This window comes from Leopardus geoffroyi, chromosome B1, assembly GCF_018350155.1.
Source record: "Leopardus geoffroyi isolate Oge1 chromosome B1, O.geoffroyi_Oge1_pat1.0, whole genome shotgun sequence".
Classification (NCBI taxonomy): Eukaryota; Metazoa; Chordata; class Mammalia; order Carnivora; family Felidae; genus Leopardus; species Leopardus geoffroyi.
In genome coordinates this window covers 28,284,262-28,305,886 of record NC_059327.1, presented here as the reverse complement: position 1 = coordinate 28,305,886, position 21,625 = coordinate 28,284,262, and the positions used below count along the sequence as shown (strand labels likewise).

General features: G+C 36.6%; 1 protein-coding gene and 1 non-coding gene across 4 annotated transcripts in view; one reads left to right on the top strand and one right to left on the bottom strand.

Annotated features, from left to right (window-relative positions):
* The window catches only part of TEX15 (testis expressed 15, meiosis and synapsis associated), a 101,714-nt gene that overhangs the window by 35,478 nt on the left and 44,611 nt on the right, over positions 1–21,625 (top strand). For all 3 annotated transcript variants that reach the window (XM_045456123.1, XM_045456106.1, XM_045456116.1), the window contains exons 3-4: positions 1,520–1,670; positions 14,512–14,677. In XM_045456123.1, the coding sequence (XP_045312079.1) occupies positions 1,532–1,670; positions 14,512–14,677 (305 nt within the window). In that variant the 5' untranslated portion in view covers positions 1,520–1,531. The remainder of the gene's footprint in view (positions 1–1,519; positions 1,671–14,511; positions 14,678–21,625) is intronic.
* On the bottom strand, positions 16,525–16,632 carry LOC123596563. The gene has a single exon (XR_006711738.1). It is a non-coding gene; the product is annotated as a U6 spliceosomal RNA (small nuclear RNA).

Sequence of the window (21,625 nt, the reverse complement as noted above, 5' to 3'; positions counted from 1 at the left end):
GTATCCCTTTGTGTACAGTAGGTATAGATCACAATTAATTGAAAAGTTTTCTTGTAATTTAAGTCATTAAATAAATTATTCTTCCTTTTCCCCCTTACCAGATGAACATGGCTATGTTGACAACTATCTCTAAGGCTGGTATATCTTGGCAGCAGTATTTCTTTTTTGGTTGTTGTTAAAGATTTTATTTTTACATAATCTCTGCACCCAACACAGGGCTCAAACTCACAATGCCAAGATAAAGAGTCACGTGCTCTACCAACTGAGTTAGCCAGGTGCCCTGACTCAAGATAGTGTATCTTGTGGGTGTTCTTGTTAGGTGACAACACCACTGGTGCCTGTCAGTGAAGCTAGATGAGAGAAAGGCTGATATTCTGTTTCTAGAGATTTCTGTCTATTCAGATTCCCTATTCTGATCCATGTTTGGGAGATTGTAAGATTATCTCCCATAAAGGGTGGAGTGGGGATTGAAGGGAAAATCTTTTGTGAACCTTCTGTAGAATTTTATCCTTTATGATCCTTCTGTAGAATTTTGGCAGCTCTTAATGTAGATTATGAGCTAAGTTGGAACTAAGCAGTTAATAGCTATCAGGAGGTCCATGAACCATATTATGAAATGGTATGAAAAAATCCATGTCTACATATATTTCTGTGTGTAGACTCCATAACTTTCCTTCAATACCTAGTATGAGTTCTACTTGAAAGGTTAAGAATTAACTGTATGTGTTGGGTGGGAGGGGAGGGAGGGTTGGAGAGAGAAAGAAGGGAGGAAAAGAAATCTGTTATAGTATGACAATATATGAGGTCTTAATCCATTTATAGAGTGATACTATGGAACATTAGCCAATGATTGACTGTTTAGGCAATCCACTGTAGGGATAGTCCTGTAGTAGTTGGTTTACAACTTTAGGTTTTTCCCACAGGCAGAGATTCTGATTTAGAGAATTCATTCTGTTCACAGAAGTGTATAGACAAAATGCTTTTTAAAAACATAGTATCTGGCAAGATTTTTACCAAATGTTAATAAAAAATTGTTGTTCAGAGGTGACTGGGTGGCTCAGTCAGTTGAGCATCTGGTGTCAGCTCAGGTAATGACTCACAGTCCGTGAGTTTGAGCTCCACATTCGGCTCACTGCCGTCATCATAGAGCCTGCTTCAGATCCTCTGTCTGCTTCTCTCTCTGTCCCTACCCCATCAAAATTAAATAAACATTTTTTTAAAATTGTTTGGAAGTTATTAAACTTTTCAGGAACACACACTTTTAGTTACCCCATTACAGTTTTATAAATTACAGAGAAAAGGTTTATTAGAAGCTACAAAATAAATATTTAAAACATTATGTAAAAGCTAAAGCTGTTAATTTTTTATTTTGGGTGACCTGACAAATTGTGATTGGAACCTGTTGTGAGTGTGACCAAGACAGTGTGTTCAATTCCATGTAAGAAATTTTAAAGTTTTACTGCCATTGCCTCTTACTTATTAATTGACCTTTTGTTTAATAATTTCGGGTTGATTTTAGGCCACCAACAAAATGGAAATGAAAGATATTGCTAAACACAAGACACTATGGGAAATGAACTCAACCAGTGAGCCTTTATTACTTGCTGGTGTAGAAGTCAATCCTTTGAAGAAATTCACTATTCCCAAGATCAGGAGGGCAGCCGGGAAAGGTAATATTTACTATTTCCAAGGAAGGCGGGGTTATTTCATAACTATTACTGCATTTTTCTGATTCTTAGTTTGTGTTCATCTTCTGTTTTGACTATATAAAATTAGATGAAGTCATGCCTTTAATTCCTTAAACACACATGTACCTTTGGTTCACACACAATGAAACAGACATGTCTCCTATCCCTTTCATAAGTACACTTAAAATTGCTGGACATTATACACAAAACAAATAGTAGAAGACTTTGGAAGGTGTAGAGAAGATGGACCACTTAAAAACCCTGGGACTCAAGGAATGTCACTGCAGTAAGTTCTCTGGATTTTATGTTTTTGTTTCCTCCATGTCTCAGATCATATGCCAACAGTCCAGGAATACCAGCTGGAATAGACACAGAAAGCCCCAAGAAAAGTGTCTTCTCCCTTGAAAAGGACTAGGAAAGGCACATCCTAGAAAAATAGAAACTTATTTGACAGTATATCCCTTACTCCTACAAAAAACTAGGGGGAAAAATATAGCCGGTACACCTTTGTTAGCAAAAGCTAAGTGGAGGGCTTAGACTTCTATCCACTCCTCTCCCCTTCGTGGCAGTAACAGGTTCCCCTCCCTGGCATCCCCTCCCCTGCAGTGTCAGTGGTTTTCCATCCCTGCCCTGTGGTGATGAGCCACCCCTTCTCACTTGGAATAGAGTCCATGAAGACCAAGTATGGAGCCTGGACTGCTATCACACCTGTCAGTTACAAAACACCTGTCCCTTTCCCACATTGTCATTGGAGGCTGAGTCAGGAGCAGTGACTTCTACCCCTTTCTCATGGCAACAAAGCACCCCCCCCCCCCCACACACACACACAGTGTTGTTGGAGACTCTGTAGGGAGCCAGGACTTCAGTCCAATCTGGTGGTAAAGAAATCAGTCCCTCCCTTTTCTTACTGGCAGTTTCCCCTGTTAGCTCAATTTCAGTAGAGGCTTGGTAAAACCCAAAATTAAATATGATCCAGAATATCTTAACAATATCCAAAATGACCAAAATAAAATTTTTTGAAATCACTCATTTTCTACCAGCCAGGAAAAATATCAACTTGAATGAGACAAAGTAATCCATAGATGCCAATACTCTGGTGAAACAGATGTTGGAATTAATCTGACAACGCTCTTAAGGCAGCCATTATAATGGTGTTTCAGTAAGCAACTATGAACACTCTTGAAACAAATGAAAAAATAGAAAATCTCAACAAAAAAATGCAAAATGTAATAAAGAACCAAGTAGAAATTTTGGAACTGAAAAATACAATAATCAAAATAAAAACTCAAAGGATGGATCCAGAGAAGAGTTGAGAAGAAGACATTGGAAATAGTGAATTTGAAGATAATAATAATAGAAATTACTCAGCCTGAATGACACGGGAGAACATACACATGCACACACAGAAAAAAATACCAGAGCTTCAGGAATGTGTGGAACAATAATATAAGATTTAACATTTTTGTCCTCAGTGTCCCCAAAGAAGAAGAGAAAGAGTGTAGAAAAGTACTTGAAGGAATATTGGCTAAAAAATTTCCCAAATTTGGCAAAGGGCATAAATCTGCATAGTCAAAAGGCTGAAGGTTCCATAAACCCAAAAAGTCCATGCTATAGCACAGCATAATCAAACTTCTGAAGACTAAGGACAGAAAAATCTTGAAAGCAACTAGAGCAACCACATATCTATAAGGGAAAAAAAAAATTTTTAAGTAAACTCTATGCCCAACAGGGGGCTTGAGCTCATGACTCCCAAGAGTAAGAGTCATGTGCTTCAACCAACTGAGCCAGCCAGGTGCCCCTATAGGGGAAATTTTTTTTGAATGACAGAAGATTTCTCATTAGAAACCATGGAGCCTAGAGGAGGTGGCATAACATTTAAGTATAGAAGGAGAAGAACTGTCAACCCGTAGTTCTGTCCCTGGCAAAAATATCCTTCAGGAATAGAAATGAAGTAGACATTTTCAGATGAAGTAAATTAAAATTTTTTCATCAACACATGGCTGAAAGAATGGCTGAACAAAGTTCTCTAAACAAAGCAACAGGAGAGGGAAGCTGGGAACATTAGGAATTAAGGAAAGATTCAAAATACAGGGAAATATAATGAGCCATCCTTCTCTTGAGTTTTATAATTATGTTTGACAGTTGGAAAAAAAGTTGTAACATTCTCTGATGTGATTCTCAGTGTATATAAAGGAAATAATTATAAAGTGAGATGTTACCATTGGAAGGAACTGGGTGAATGGGAATATAGGTGCTCTCTGTATTATATATTACAACTACATGTGAATCTACAGTTACATCAGAATTAAAAGATTTTTATAAAAATAGATCAAAATCGGGGCGCCTGGGTGGCGCAGTCGGTTAGGCGTCCGACTTCAGCCAGGTCACGATCTCGCGGTCCATGAGTTCGAGCCCCGCATCAGGCTCTGGGCTGATGGCTCAGAGCCTGGAGCCTGTTTCCGATTCTGTGTCTCCCTCTCTCTCTGCCCCTCCCCCGTTCATGCTCTGTCTCTCTCTGTCCCAAAAATGAATAAACGTTGAAAAAAAAATTTTTTTTTAAAAAATAAAAAATAAAAAAAAATAGATCAAAATGGATTTTTTTAAATGTTTGAGTAACCCATAGGAAGTCAGGAAAATGAAATCAAGAATTGAACAGTGGAGGAAAAAACAGATAAATGGCAGGCTTAAGCCCTAACATACCAATTATATTAAGTGTAAATGATATATACTAATTAAAAAAACGGGTTGACACAATATATTTTTATTTATTTTTTTAATATGAAATTTATTGTCACATTGGTTTCCATACAACACCCAGTGCTCATCCCAACAGGTGCCCTCCTCAATACCCATCACCCACCCTACCCTCCCTTCTACCCCCCATCAACCCTCAGATTGTTCTCAGTTTTCAAGAGTCTCCTATGGTTTGGCTCCCTCCCTCTAACTTTTTTAGAGTCAATGGGGGAGTTCTTCTCCCCCATGGTCTTCTGTTAAGTTTCTCAGGATCCACATAAGAGTGAAAACATACGGTATCTGTCTTTCTATGTGTGACTTATTTCACTTAGCATAACATTCTCCAGTTCCATCCACGTTGCTACAAAAGGCCATATTTCATTCTTTCTCATTGCCACGTAGTATTCCATTGTGTATATAAACCACAATTTGTTTATCCATTCATCAGTTGATAGACATTTAGGCTCTTTCCATAATTTGGCTCTTGTTAAAAGTGCTGCTGTAAACATTGGGGTACAGATGCCCCTATGCATCAGCACTCCTGTATCCCTTGGGTAAATTCCTAGCAGTGCTCTTGCTGGGTCATAGGGTAGATCTATTTTTAATTTTTTGAGCAAGCTCCACACTGTTTTCCAGAATGGCTGCACCAGTTTGCATTCCCACCAACAGTGCAAGAGGGTCCTGTTTCTCCACATCCTCTCCAGCATCTATAGTCTCCTGATTTGTTCATTTTGGCCACTCTGACTGGTGTGAGGTGGTATCTGAGTATGGTTTTGATTTGTATTTCCCTGATGAGGAGCGACGTTGAGCATCTTTTCATGTGCCTGTTGGCCATCTGGATGTCTTCTCTAGAGAAGTGTCTATTCGTGTTTTCTGCCCATTTCTTCACTGGATTATTTGTTTTTTGGGTGTGGAGTTTGGTGAGTTCTTTATAGATTTTGGATACTAGCCCTTTGTCCAATATGTCATTTGCAAATATCTTTTCCCATTCCATCGGTTGCCTTTTAGTTTTGTTGATTGTTTCCTTTGTAGTGCAGAAGCTTATTATCTTCATGAGGTCCCAATAGTTCATTTTTGCTTTTAATTCCCTTGCCTTTGGAGATGTGTCAACTACGAAATTGGTGTGGCTGAGGTCAGGGAGGTTTTTTTCCTGCTTTTTCTTCTAGGGTTTTGATGGTTTCCTGTCTCACATTCAGGTCCTTTATCCATTTTGAGTTTATTTTTGTGAATGGTGTAAGAAAGTGGTCTAGTTTTATTCTTCTGCATGTTGCTGTCCAGTTCTCCCAGCACCATTTGTTAAAGAGACTGTCTTTTTTCCATTGGATAGTCTTTCCTGCTTTGTCAAAGATTACGTTGGCCATACTTTTGTGGGTCCAATTCTGGAGTCTCTATTCTATTCCATTGGTCTATGTGTCTGTTTTTGTGCCAATACCATGCTGTCTTGATGATTACAGCTTTTTAGTAGAGGCTAATGTCTGGGATTGTGATGCCTCCTACTTTGGTCTTCTTCTTCAAAATTACTTTGGCTATTCAGGGCCTTTGTGGTTCCATACAAATTTTAGGATTGCTTGTTCTAGCTTCAAGAAGAATGCTGGTGCAATTTTGATTGGGATTGCATTGAATGTGTAGATAGCTTTGGGTCGTATTGACATTTTAACAATATTTATTCTTCCAATCCATGAGCGTGGAATGTTTTTCCATTTCTTTGTATCTTCTTCAATTTCTTTCCTTAGCTTTCTATAGTTTTCAGCATACAGATCTTTTACATCTTTGGTTAGGTTTATTCCTAGGTATTTTATGATTCTTGGTGCAGTTGTGAATGGGATCAGTTTCTTTATTTGTCTTTCTGTTGCTTCATTTTTAGTGTATAAGAATGCAACTGATTTCTGTACATTGATTTTGTATCCTGCGACTTTGCTGAATTCATACATCAGTTCTAGTAGACTTTTGGTGGAGTCTGTCCGGTTTTCCATGTATAATATCATGTCATCTGCAAAAAGTGAAAGCTTAACTTCATCTTTGCCAATTTTGATGCCTTTGATTTCCTTTTGTTACCTGATTGCTGATGCTAGCACTTCCAACACTATGTTAAAGAACAGCGGTGAGGGTGGACATCCCTTCGTGTTCCTGATCTCAGGGGGAAAGCTCTCAGTTTTTCCCCACTGAGAATGATATTAGCTGTGGGCTTTTCATAAATGGCTTTTATGATGTTCAAGTATGTTCCTTCTATCCCGACTTTCTCGAGGGCTTTTATTAAGAAAGGATGCTGAATTTTGTCAAATGCTTTTTCTGCATCAATTGACAAGATCATATGGTTCTTTTCTTTTCTTTTATTAATGTGATGTATCATATTGATTGATTTGCGAATATTGAACCAGCCTTGCAGCCCAGGAATGAATCCCATTTGATCATGGTGAATAATTCTTTTTATATGCTGTTGAATTTGATTTTCTAATATCTTATTGAGAATTTTTGCATCCATATTCACCAGGGATATTGGCCTGTAGTTCTCTTTTTTTGCTGGGTCTCTGTCTGGTTTAGGAATCAAAGTAATGCTGGCTTCATAGAATGAGTCTGAAAGTTTTCCTTCCCTTTCTATTTTCTGGAACAGCTTGAGAAGGATAGGTATTATCTCTGCTTTAAATGTCTGGTAGAATTCCCCAGGGAAGCCATCTGGTCCTGGACTCTTATTTGTTGGGAGATTTTTGATAACTGATTCAATTTCTTCACTGGTTATGGGTCTGTTCAAGTTTTCTATTTCTTCCTGTTTGAGTTTTGGAAGTGTGTGGGTGCTTAGGAATTTGTCCATTTCTTCCAGGTTGTCCAGTTTGTTGGCATATTATTTTTTATAGTATTCCCTGATAATTGCTTGTATTTCTGAGGGATTGGTCATAATAATTCCATTTTCATTCATGATTTTATCTATTTGGGTCATCTCCCTTTTCTTTTTGAGAAGCCTGGCTAGAGGTTTATCAATTTTGTTTATTTTTTCAAAAAAACCAACTCTTGGTTTCGTTGATCTGCTCTACAGTTTTTTTATATTCTATATTGTTTATTTGTGCTCTGATCTTTATTATTTCTCTTCTTCTGCTGGGTTTGGGGTGTCTTTGCTGTTCTGCTTCTATTTCCTTTAGGTGTCCTATTAGATTTTGTACTTGGGATTTTTCTTGTTTCTTGAGATAGGCCTGGATTGTAATGTATTTTCCTCTTAGGACCTCCTTCGCTGCATCCCAAAGCATTTGAATTGTTGTATTTTCATTTTCATTTGTTTCCATATATTTTTTAATTTCTTCTCTAATTGCCTGGTTGACCCATTCATTCTTTAGTAGGGTGTTCTTTAACCTCCATGCTTTTGGAGGTTTTCCAGACTTTTTCTTGTGGTTGATTTCAAGCTTCATAGCATTGTGGTCTGAAAATGTGCATGGTATGATCTCAATTCTTTTATACTTATGAAGGGCTGTTTTGTGACCCAGTATGTGATCTATCTTGGAGAATGTTCCATGTACACTTGAGAAGAAAGAAACAAGGGCCCTGAATGATACAATATATATTTTTTGACACAATATATTTTTTAAGATGACTGAAGTGTATAATGTTGATAAATCCACTGCAGATATAGTGATACACATTTTTTAAAGTAACATAGGCAGAAAGGCCATGGAAACAACCAAAATAAAGCAAGACTAGCTTTATTCATATCAGATAAAGCAGAATTCTGAGGAAAGAAAATTACCAGGAACAAAGAGGGATGTTGCATAATGATGAGAGAAAGGGTCAATCTACCCAAAAGACATAGCAAACCTTAATGTGTATACATCAAACAACAGAGCTTCAATATGCATGAATCAAAATTGTTAGAAATTAAAGTAGAAATGGACAAATTCAGATTTATAGCTGGAGACTTTAGTATACCTGTGTCAACAATTGGTAGAACTGAACTATTAAGGCAGAAAATCAGCAAAGATACAGAAGAACTTGACACCATCAAACAACAGAATCTAATTGACATTTATACATGACTTCACCCAACAACAGCAGAGCAGATATTCTTTTCAAACGCTCATTTGACACTTATCAAGATAGACAATATGTTGGGTCCTGAAACACATCTCCCCATATTTAAAGAATTGAAGTCGTACAGAATATGTTCTTGGACCATATGCAAAGTAGAAATTCATAGAAAGTAATAGGTCTCAAGACACATGGAAAATAACACATTTCTAAATATTCATGAGATTTCAAGAGAAATAAAATGCATTGAATCAAAATGAAAATGCAACATAGCAGAATTTTAGGGACACAGCTAAAGCGTTGCTAACAAATTTATAGCACTGAATACTTAACATTAGAAAATAGAAAGGATTTCATATGATCTAGTAATTCCACAACTGGGTATTTATCCAAAGAATACAAAACACTAATTCAAAAACCTGTATGTTTATTGAAGTATAACTCACAATAGCTAAATTATGGAAGCAGCCCAAATGTCCATTGATAGATGAATGGATAAAGAAGACGTGGAATACACGTTCTCTCTCTCTCTGTCTCTCTCTCTCTCTCTCTCTCTCTCACACACACACACACACACACACACACACACACACACACACACTGGAATACTATTCAGCCATAAAAAAGAATGAAGTCAACATTTGCAACAACATGGATGGATCTAGAGAGTATAATGCTAAGCAATATAAGTCAGAGAAAGACAAATACCATGTGATTTCACTCATATGTGGAATTGAAGAAAATTAATGAACAAAATTAAAAAGAGACAAGCCAGTGGGGCACCTGGGTGGCTCAATTGGGTAAGTGTCCGACTTTGGCTCAGGTCATGAATCTCCGTTTAGGAGTTTGAGCCTCCTGTCTGGCTCTGTGCAGACAGCTCAGAGCCTGGAGCCTGCTTCAGATTCTCTGTTTCCTCTCTGCTCCTTCTCTGCTCATACTCTGTCTCTCTCAAAAATAAACAAACACGGAAAAAATTATTAAAAAAAGAGAGAGAGAGACAAGCCAAAACCAGACTCTTAACTATAGAGAACTGATGGTTACCAGAGGGGAAGTGGGTAGAGAGATGGGTGAAATAGGTGAAGGGGAGTTAAGAGTACATTTATCTTGATGAGCACTGAGTAACGTATAGAATTGTTGAATCACTATATTGTACACCTGAAACTATATGTTAACACTGTATGTTAACTGTTCTGGAATTAAATTTTTTAAAAATAGGAATGATTTCATAACTAACTTCAGCTTCCACCTTAAGAAAATAAGAACGGAATAACAAGCCCAAAACAAGCAAAGAAGGAAAATCAATGAAAAATAAGTTGGTTGATTGAAAAAATAAAAAACTTGACAAACCTTTAGCAAGACTGACAGAAGGGACAAATATTACAAATTACCACTATCAGGAATGAAATGGGATATCATTTCTCACCCACAGCATTAAAGGTTAATAAGGGAATACTATGAACAGATCTGCTTACATAAACAGATGAAATAGACCCATTTGTCAGAAACTACAAAGTAACAAAACATTGTTGGAAAAGAAATCTCCAGACCCAGATGGTTTCACTGGAGAATTCTAAACATTTAATTAATTAATTATTAATTTATTAATTTATTTTATATTTGAGAGAGAGTGAACACAAGCTGAGGAGGAGCAGAGAGAGAGGGGGACAGAGGATATAAAGTGAGCTCTGCACTGGCAGCAGTGGGCACAACGCAGGGCTCAAACTCATGAACCATGAGATCATGACCTGAGCCAAAGTAGGACACTCAACCGACTGAGCCACGCAGATGCCCCAGAGTGCTATACATTTAAAATAGAGTTAATACAAATTCCACAGAACCTCTTCCAGAAAATAGAAAATAATTTTATGATATTACTAGCAGACAAATGCAATACAAAAAAAGAACAACACATGCCAATATCCATCATGAATATTGGTGCAGAAATCTTATACAAAATATAAGCGAATTCAACAGCACTGTATATAAAATGAATTAGACCAGAGTACCAAAGAAAATTTATTTGAGGGATGCAAGCCTGGTTTTGTATTTGAAAGTGAATCTATATTTGCATGATAGAGAACAATTGCATAATCATATTAATTAATGCAAAGAAAGCATTTGACAAGTTTCAACACTCATGACAAAGACCCAGCAGACTAAGAACAGGGCAATTTCCTCAGCTTGATAAGGAGTATATTAAAAATGACTGTAGCTAACATCACACTTAATGATGAACAACTGAAGTTTTCTCTGTAAGAGAAGGCAAGAACATTCTCATTTACCATTCTTATCAACATAGTGCTGGAAATTGTAGCCAGCGCAAAAAGTGAATGAAATTGATTTAAAAACAGAGATTGGAAAAGAAGAAATAAAACTTTCTGTTTGAAGATAACTATGTAGGGAAACCCAAGGAATTTACAAAAAAAAAAGTCCCCAACTAGTAAGTCCAGCAAGGTCACTGGATGCATGATTAAAATAGAAAAATCATAGAAGCAACTAAGTGTCCATAGATGGTTGAATGGATAAAGAAGATGGAGTATATGTGCACACACACACACATACACACAGGAATATTAGCCATAAAAAAGAATAAAATCTTGCCATTTGTGACAACATGGATGGACCTAGAGGGTATTATACTGTGTGAAATAACTTAGAAAAACACAAATACCATATGATTTCACTTAACATGTGGAATCTAAAAAACAGAACAAGTGAACAAGAAAAAAGCAGAAATAGACTCATAAATACAGAAAAGAAACTAAGGGTAGCCAGAGGGGAGAGAAGTTGGGGGAATGGGCAAAATAAGTGAAGGGGATTAGGAAGTACAAACTTCCAGTTATAAGTTAAGTCATGGGAATGAGAAATACAGTCTAGGGGATATAATTAATAATATTGTAGTGACTTTGGATGGTGACATATGGTAACTATACTTATTGTGGTGAGCATTTTGTAAAGTATATAATTGTTGAATCACTATGTTGTATACCTGAAATTAATATATTATTGTATACCAACTCAGCTATGTCTCAATTTTTAAAAAATGGAAAAAATCAGTTAAATTTTTATAGATTAGCAAGGAGCACATGAAAATTAACATGAATATCAAACATAATGCCATTTATAATAGCTCAAAACATGAAATACATATGTAGAAGTCTAACAAAAACATGTATGGTGTTTTTATGCTTTAAACAATAAATGCTGATGAACAAAATCAAAGAGAATCTGTTACTGGGGAGGTGTACTTACATTCATGGATTAGAAGACTCAGCATAATGAAGATGTCAGTTCTCCACAAATTTAGATTTATTGCCATTTCTCTCAAAATCCCAGCAAGTCTTTTTGTAAATAAGTTTATTCTCAAATTTGCATGAAAAGGCAAAGAAACTAGAATAGCTTAAACAATTTTGAAGTAGAAACACAAAGTGTAATTACTCTGCTCAATACTAAAAGCTTACTCTGTAGCTACAGTAATCAAGACAGCATAGCATTGGCAGAAGAATAGACATCAGTGGAACAGAATAGAGACTCCAGAAATAAACCCACATTAATACACTTGTTTGATTTTCTTTCAATTAATTTTTATGAAAGTATATTCAATGAAGGAAAGGTAGTCTTTTCATCAGATATTGCTGGAGCAATTGGACAGCATCCATAGGCAAGAAAATGAACTTCTCCCTACTTCACACAAAACATAATTACAGTTGAATCATGGGTGGGGCCTGGCTGGCTCATTTTGTAGATCATGCAACTCTCGATCTCAAGATTGTGAGTTCAAGCGCCAAACTGGGTGTAGAGATTACTTGAAACTAAAATCATGGAAAAGGAATCATGGGTTTAAATGGAAAATGTGAAACTAAAATTTTTAGAAGAAAACATGACAGAATATCTGAAGAATCTAGAACAGTTCTCAGAAGTGATGTCAAAAGCACAAGGTATATAAATTTGAGCCCCACACTGGGTATAGAGATTACTAAAAAAGAAAATTAACTTTAAAAAAAAAAGGAAAAGTTGATAAATTGGCTTCATCACAATTAAAAATTTTTGTAAAAGACTGTTAGGTAAGTGAAAAGACAAGCTTAGTGGGAGAAAAGGTAGGGTTTTGTTTTTTTGTTTTAAGTATAGTTGACACACAATGTTACATTAGTTTCAGGTGTACAGCATAGTGATTCAACAACTCTACATTATGCTGTGCTCCCGACAAGTGTAGCTACTATCTGTCACCATACAATGTTCAACACTGTTAAGTACCATTGACTGTATTCCCTATGCTGTACTTTTTCTCCCCAAGACTTATTTATTCCATAATGGGAAACCCATATCTGCTACTCCCCTTTACCCATTTTACTCTTCCTTCCACCCCCCCTTCCCTCAGGCAACCATCAGTTTTTCTATTTATGGGTCTGATTTTTACTTTTTGTTTTTTATTTTCCACATATAAGTGAAATCATGTGGTATTTGTTTTTTCTCTTTCTGACTTATTTCATGTAGCGTGATATCCTCTAGGTCCATCCATGTTGTTGCAAATGGCAAGATCTTATCCTTTTTTGTGACTGAGTAATATTAAATTGTAAATATATATACCACAGCTTTTTGAAAAAATTTTTAATGGTTTTTTTTTTTTTGAAAGAAAGACAGAGCATGAGCTGGGGAAGGGCAAAGGAGACACAGAATCTAAAGCAGCTCCAGGCTATGAGCTGTCATCACAGAGCCTGACGCGGGGCTGGAACCCATGAGCTGTGAGATCATGACGTGAGCCGAAGTCAGACACTCAACCGACTGAGCCACCCAAGCACCCCTATATACCACATCTTTATCCACTCATCTATCATTGGACACTTGGGCTTCTCCCATACCTTGGCTATTGTAAATAATGATGCGCTAAACATAGGGGTTCATGTATCTTTTCACATTTGTGTTTTCATTTTTGGGGGTAAAAACCCAGTAGTGGAATTACTGAATCATATGGTATTTCTGTTTTTAATTTTTTGAAGAACTAACATTCCCACCAACAGTGCACAAGGGTTCCTTTTTCTCCACATCCTCGTCCACACTTGTAAATCATGTATCTAAGAAGAACTCAGATCTTGAACATGTAAAGTGCTTTGCAAATTCAATAGTAAGAAAAAGACATTCCAATAGTAAGGAAAAAAACATGAACAGACATTTCACTAAAGAGGATGTACAGACAGCAAATGAGCATATAAAAAGATGTTCAACATCATAGCCATTAAGGAAATGGAAACCACAATAATATACCACTACTCATTTGATGAAACAGCTAAAATTAAAAGAATAACAATGCTAAATGTTAGCAAAGATATGGAGAAACCAAATCAGTCATATAACCAGTGGAAATGTAAGATAGCTCAGCCACTCTTTGAAAAACAGTTTGATAGTTTCTTAAAAACACCAAACGTGCAATTATCATATAACCCAGAAATTGCACTTTTGGGCATATCCCAGAGAAGTGAAAACTTAGGTCCACACAAAAACCATACACAAATGTTCATAGCAGCCTTATTTGGAATAGCCAAAAATTGGCTACCACCTATGTTTACAGTGAGTGGATGGTTAGACTATGGTACATCCATACCATGGAATACTTAGCAATAAAAAGAAACCATCTACTGAAATAACAACTTAGTTGGATCTCAAAGGGATTATCTTGAATGAGAAAAGCCAATGTCCATAGGTCACAAATACAAAATTCTACTTAACAAAACATTCTTGAAATGACAAAGGTATAGAATATGGAGAACAGATGAGTAGTTTTCAAGACTTAGAGGCAGAGAAGGGGAATAGGGTTATCAGTATGATTCTGTTTATAAAACAGTAAGGGAGATCTTTGTGGTGATGAATCTTGATTATAGTGGTTGCCATGAATCTATACATATGGTAAAATTGCATAGAACTATACACACAAACACAAGTATATGTAAAACTGATAAAATCTTAAGATCTGTGGATTGTACCAATATTATTTTTCTGGTTTTGATATTATATGTCATTGTGTAGATGTACAAAGATGTAATTTTAAAGTCAAATAACCACTTGCCCTTTTCTTTATCTTTAGCTTACTTGTCACCTTGTTGCACCAACACTAGAGAGTATAGTTTCATACATGATACTCTTAACCAGTGCCGGCTTGATGTAGGCTGTGATCTACAATCATCATGGCAGTTTGGGGATACAAAACTGGTTCACAATGAGGATCTGGAAAAAAAATTTACTTCTAAGAGGTAAGTTATTATGACCTAAAAGTTGAGATTTTTTTTCATTTTTACTATAAAGTTTTATATAAATTAGTAATTTTTACCATTTGAGATTTGGTAAGTACCACTAAAAAAATAAGTACAGAGATTATTTATTCATTATTTTATTGGCTTCTCATGGCCTTGTGTAATAGTGAAGAGCTAAGTGTGATATTTTGGTTAATAAATTTTACAGGTTAACGTAGCCAGATTTCAGACACTTGTAGTTTTTTAATCCTGATAAATTTTTCAGAAGCATATATCAACACATTTATTGAGCAGCCATTTTATAGATTCTTTGTGCCTCCTGCATAATATAAAACAGCAGTTAAAGAATTCAGAAAAATGGGGGCACCTGGGTGGCTCAGTCGGTTGAGCATCTGACTTCGGCTCAGGTCATGATCTCAGAGCTTGTGAGTTTGAGCCCCGAGTCAGGTGCTGACAGCTCAGAGCCTGGAGCCTGCTTCAGAATCTGTGTCTCCCTCTCTCTCTACTCTTCCCCCCACTTGTGTTCTCTTTTTCAAAAATAAACAAACATTTAAAAAATTTAAAAAAGAATTTAGAAAAATAACTTTTTTTTCCTTGACTCAACCATTCAGAAACTTAGTTGATGTTTTAATTTGGCAAGATTATATCTGGCTATTTGCAGCTATTCCACTAGAGCCACTATTTTTTTTCTTCTGAAAAACTTTTGAGTGTAGTTAACACATAGTATTTACATTAGTTTCAGGTATACAACTATTTCTGATATTAATTTTTCAAAAGTACTACTTGTACTTTTTCGGAAGGCATAATCCATTATGTTGTTTTGATAAGAAAGAAGAAAAGCATATGCAATTTCTCATTATAAACATTTTGCATTTATAGGTCTAGATCTTATGTGAATACAATATAGCTTTTTCATTTTCTGAATTTTTCTTCTTTATCAATTTGCATTTAATGTAAAACCTAACTGTAGTTTGATGCAAGACCCATACTTAGAACTCATTTTGGAATGTTTTTTGTTTCTTTTTTTGTTTTAAAATTAATTACTCTTGACTCAAACATACATACCCCCTGGTATCACTTTGAGAGAATTGGTGGGAATGACAGATATAGTTGATAGCATATTCTTTCATCTAGAAACCACAGTTTTGAGCAAAAGTAGAATGGACTGGATATATCCTGCCACTTCCAAATTGAAGTAATAATTTGATCAAAAATTAATTCCTGGTATTGCTCTTTGATTTTGGTTCTTTTAGGCTTTTTAAAATTTTACCCTTTTTTGTAATGCCCCCCTGCCCAACACTTAATTTACCTCTTAAAGTTAGCAGAGAAATTAGAACCATGCAACAAGACATGTAAGAACATTGCAAATAACCAACAATATAGGGGCGCCTGGGTGGCGCAGTCGGTTAAGCGTCCGACTTCAGCCAGGTCACGATCTCGCGGTCCGTGAGTTCGAGCCCCGCGTCGGGCTCTGGGCTGATGGCTCAGAGCCTGGAGCCTGTTTCCGATTCTGTGTCTCCCTCTCTCTCTGCCCCTCCCCCGTTCATGCTCTGTCTCTCTCTGTCCCAAAAATAAATAAACGTTGAAAAAAAAAAAAAATTTAATAAAAAAAAAAAATAACCAACAATATAGATTTATTGGTTTCTTAGGTATTTGCCCAATTAGACAAACTCATTTGTTTCCCATAGTACTTTATACTCATTTTTCTTACTACAAATATTGGTTTTGTCAGATTCTCCTGCATTGTGAGTTTTATCTCATTTGTGTTTATGTCCATAGCATGAAACTGGCAACACAGTGGGCACTTAATTGTTAAATTAAGTCAAATTTTTCTTTCTTTTTTTTTTTTTTAAGTGGAATGTTTCACCAATTTGCATATCATCTTTGCACAGGGGGCCATACTAATCTTCTCTGTATCATTCCAGTTTTAGTGTATGTGCTGCTGAAGTGAGCACAAATTTTTATTTCATATTTTAAAAATCCATAGGTTTTAAAGGGCCCTTAATTAACCTTAAGGCACAAATGGGAATAAAATAAAAGGAAAAATAAATAAGAATGGTTAGCAGAAATCAAAAAGAATGAAATCTTGCCATTTACAACTACGTGGATGGAACTGGAAGGTATTATGCTAAGTGAAATTAGTCAGAGAAAGACAAATAAATGACTTCACTCATATGAGGACTTTAAGATACAAAACAGATGAACATAAGGGAAGGGAAGCAAAAATAATAAAAAACAGGGAGGGGAACAAAACATAAGAGACTCCCAAATATGGAAAACAAACAGAGGGTTACTGGAGGGGTTACTGGAGGGGGATGGGCTAAATGGGTAAGGGGCATTAAGGAATCTACTCCAGAAATCATTGTTGTACTATATGCTAACTTGGATGCAAATTAAAACAATAAAAATAAACTTTAAAAAAGAATGGTTAGCAGAAGAAAATAATAGAATGAAAAGAAAAGGTATAGTAACATTGACTGCTTCTGGCTTTTCTTTTTATCACTCACCTTAGAGGAGTTAATATGTCTATGGGCTCAGCAAAAGCAAGTATCTCCAAAAGGACACTAATTTCCACTTCTTATCTCCATTCCATCTATCACTTCTTAAATGTGAAATAGGTGAAAGCGTTAATAATCTAAACATCTATGTATTCGATCATTCATTAAACATCTGAGTGCCTATTGTGTCAGACACTATTTTTGATACCCTCAGAGAAAATGAGTGTTTTTTCCTCAGCCTTAAAGAGTTCACATTCTAGTTTAGAACACATACAGCTAAATATAAAATACAGCGTTATCATAAACATACAGGTGCACAGATGAGGGACTGATTATTCTTAAGAATTTTAAGAGATGCTTTAAAGAATTAAACTTGAGCTGGTATTAATGGGTAAAAGAGAAATTGAATTATTCTTAAGGCCATTGCCTTATTTGTATCAGTTTGACCCTTTTTGTTTTAATATTACTTTTAAACATTTCAAATTTATTGAAAGGATGTCATTTTAAAGATTGTCAGTACCCAACTTAATGTTATCGTTGAATTAGTACTTGACATCTCCATTTCTGTTTCACCCCAGATGTAGTCTGAGCCGTCCGTGGTTTACTTCATTTACTTTAACGGTAATTGATTCCAAGGGTGGACTGAACTAAATCAGTTTGGGTCAGTAACACACTGAAGATGGGTTGACGTGGGGGTCTCTAGGAAAGAGAAGCCAATCTGATGTGAACAAGGAAGCATTTTGCTTAAGCTACTGATAGCACCACTGAGGTAATAAAGAGACTAGTGTTAGGACGACCCTAAAGCTGAGGACAGCAGGACAAAGAGAAGGAAAAAACCTGGATCCTTGATGACATCTGGAGCCACAGAATCTGTCAACCCTGATAAAAGCTGCAAGATTTCTGAATTTCTTGTTATAAGAAGTCAACTTATTTTTAAGCCAGTTTGAACAAGTTTCTGTGCTTGATGCCAACAGCATTCCAGCTGATACTGAATTTCGTACTGGGACAGGGGTACTGGCAAGTAAGAGATTGTGTACTATGGATTTAATTTGGAGAGAGGGCAGTAAGGGTGCCAACTTGAGATGTTGGTGATATTCCCTTATACTTTGGGGCATAACCATTTGCTTCCTGAGGCTGTGATTTGGAAGGAAATTATACAGAAATTTGAGGATATTGAAGTGCCCTGACCATGTCCTACTTAGACCCAAAAGACCTTAAACATTCAGATTGCAGATTTGGTAAGAAAGATTCTTTCTTCATGTGGTTTCACAGGTCAGCCTCATAAAATTAGATTGAGGTAAAGAATTCATCTTTTCTGAAGTTAGTTTGAATTTGGGATTAGAAAAGAGATTTAACGGGAGATAAGTGTGCTATAGAGCACATACTTTCAACCTTCTCGATACCTTCTTTAAGTATTTTCTACTGGGTAAATGGAAACTACGCAGGTTTATACAGTAAAGGTATTTTTTAAATGCAATTTGGGGGAAGAAATGGATAGTTTCTAATTGGAATGCAGTAGGTAAAGGCCATTCCAAATTCAGAGCCTTGGAAGATGGGAAGATTTAGAGGCTTGTTGCCAGGAGACAAAGTCCTAATTGCAACCATTGTCTAACCGTGATCTTGCTATGGTTACTAGCCTTTAGAATTTTGAGGGTAAAGAATACTAGCTGCTTCTTTTCAAAAGGACATACTGTGTGCTAAGGGCCAGTTGACACTGACCACTGCTGTATCATTGTTTACTTTTCTGAATTTAATTGTAGTTATCCTATTTTTTTCCTTTTACCAATGTATTTTGGGTGTAGATAATAATCTTATAGCTGTATTACCTTAATGGATGTTAACTATAGGGATCTATATCCAGACCTGTTGGAAATGAAGGCATGTTAGTCAGATCATGGATCTGAAGTTAGATGCAGTAACTGGATGACATTTTGGCTTGTTCCCTTTTTGTGAGGTAGGTTGAAGGGTTTTGTGTGAGCCTAAGCATTTTTGAAAGTATATGTGTTAGAAGAAGGGTGTGTGCAAAGGGTAACCAAGTTAGTAGACTATAGTCTTTCTAACAATTCTAAATCATCTTACATAATTTAAACTATTTTTTTTGTCCTGTTCTCCTTTATTGGTTTACTGATGTACAGGCCTGGTCTGTATGGTTCACTAGGATACTGTATGAGACCTGCCTGGAAATCCTGAGATGAAGGCAGTGTCTCTATTAAGGACCGCAAACAAGGAAGCTATAGGTCTAGTTGCTGCTTGGCAGCCTTCTTAAGACTTAGAGGAGCCAAAGATAAAAGTAAAGCTATAGACAGCAGTAAGGAGAGTCAAAGCAAAGAAACTTGAATCCTTAATATTTTGGGGGAACTGAGTAAATTCAGAATCTGCCTTCAGTAGGCAGCACAGTGCATCCCCAAAAATGCCCACATCTTGATTCTTAGAATCTGTGAATATGTTATTTTACATAACAACAAAGACTTTGCAGATCTGATTGCGATCACAAACCTGCAGATGGGTGATTATCTTGGATTACCTGCGTGAGCGCAGTTTCGCGATATGAGCTCTTAGAAATGTAAGAGGAAGGCAGAATGGGTCAGAGAGGAGACAGGAAAAATTTCAGAGGGATTCAGCCTGCTTTTCCTGGCTTTCAAGATGGAGGAAAGGTGTTATGACTCAAGGAATGCTGGTAACTTCTAGAACCTGGGAGCAGCATTCAGCAAACAGCTAGAAAGGAAATAGGATATTAGTGCTCCGTCTGCAAGTAAATTTTGCCAACAAGTGAAGAGATCCTCCCCCAGAGCTTGAGACAGGAACACAGTTCAAATGCCACCTTTATTTTAACCTGATGAGACCTACATTGGACTTACGTCTTACTTAACTATAAAATAAACTTGAGGGGCGCCTGGGTGGCGCAGTCGGTTGCGCATCCGACTTCAGCCAGGTCACGATCTCGCGGTCCGTGAGTTCGAGGCCCGCGTCGGGCTCTGGGCTGATGGCTCAGAACCTGGATCCTGTTTCCGATTCTGTGTCTCCCTCTCTCTCTCTGCCCCTCCCCCGTTCATGCTCTGTCTCTCTCTGTCCCAAAAATAAAAAAATAAAAAATAAAATAAAATAAACTTGATTTGTTTTAATCCACTGAATCTGTGGTAATTTGTTCTAGCAGCAATAGAAAACTAATACCTGCCTTTATCATCTCCAGACTTCTTGTGTGAGTTAGAAATTATTTTTTCCAGGACTCCTGGGTGGCTCAGTGGGTTAACCATCCGACTCTTGATTTTGGCTTAGGTCATGATCTCAGAGTTTGTGGGATTGACCCCCACTTGAGATTCTCTCTCTCCCTCTCACACTGCCCCTCCCCCACTCACACTCTCAAAATAAATATTAAAACATTTTCCCTCTAGCTTTATTGAAATATGATTAACATATAACATTGTGTAAATTTAAAGTATATAATGTGATGATTTAATACATAGGTTATGAAATGTTTACCACAGTAAGGTTAGTTAACTCCTCTTTTACCTCACATCATAAACCATTTTGTTTTGTTTTTACGGTGAGAATATTAAAGCTCTTTTCTCATAGCAGCTTTCAAATATACAATACAATATTGTTAACTGTAGTCACCATGCTGTCCCATAGATCCTCCAAACTTATTAGTCTTTTAACTGAAAGTTTGTACCCTTGACCAACATCTCCCCATTTCCCCTACACCCTAGGCCTGGCAACTCCCATTCTATTCTCTGTTTCTATGAATTTGATGTTTTTAGATTCCACATGTAAGTCAGATCAAATGGTATTTGTCTTTCTCTGACTTACTTCACTTAACATAATGCCCTCAAGGTCCATTCTTATTACGTCACAAACTGAAGGATTTCCTTTGTTTTATTGGTGAATAGTATTCTATGGTGTGGGTGTGTGTGTATACCCTATATTTATCAATTCATGTGTTGATGGATACTTAAGTTGTTTCCATGTCTTGGCTATTGTGAGTAATGCTGCAGTGAACATGGTGGATACAGATACCTCTCTAAGATAGCAAGTTCATCTCCTTCAGATACATACCCAGAAGTGGGATTGCTTGATCATATAGTAGTTCTATTTTTAATGTTTCGTGGACTCTCCATACTGGTTTCCATAGTGACTGCACCAATTTATGTTCCCATTAACAATGCATCAGGGTTCCATTTCCTCCACATCCTCACCAGCACTCTTTATCTTGTCTTTTTGAGAATAGCCATTCTAACAGATATTAGACAGTGTCTCATTGGGTTTTGATATGCATTTCCCTGATGCTTAGTGATGTTGAGCACCTACCTTTTCATGTACTTGTTGGCCATTAGTAGATTTTCTTTAGGAAAATGTCCATTAAAGTTCTATGCCTATTTAAAAAAAATTTGTTTGGGGCGCCTGGGTGGCGCAGTCGGTTAAGCGTCTGATTTCAGCCAGGTCACGATCTCGC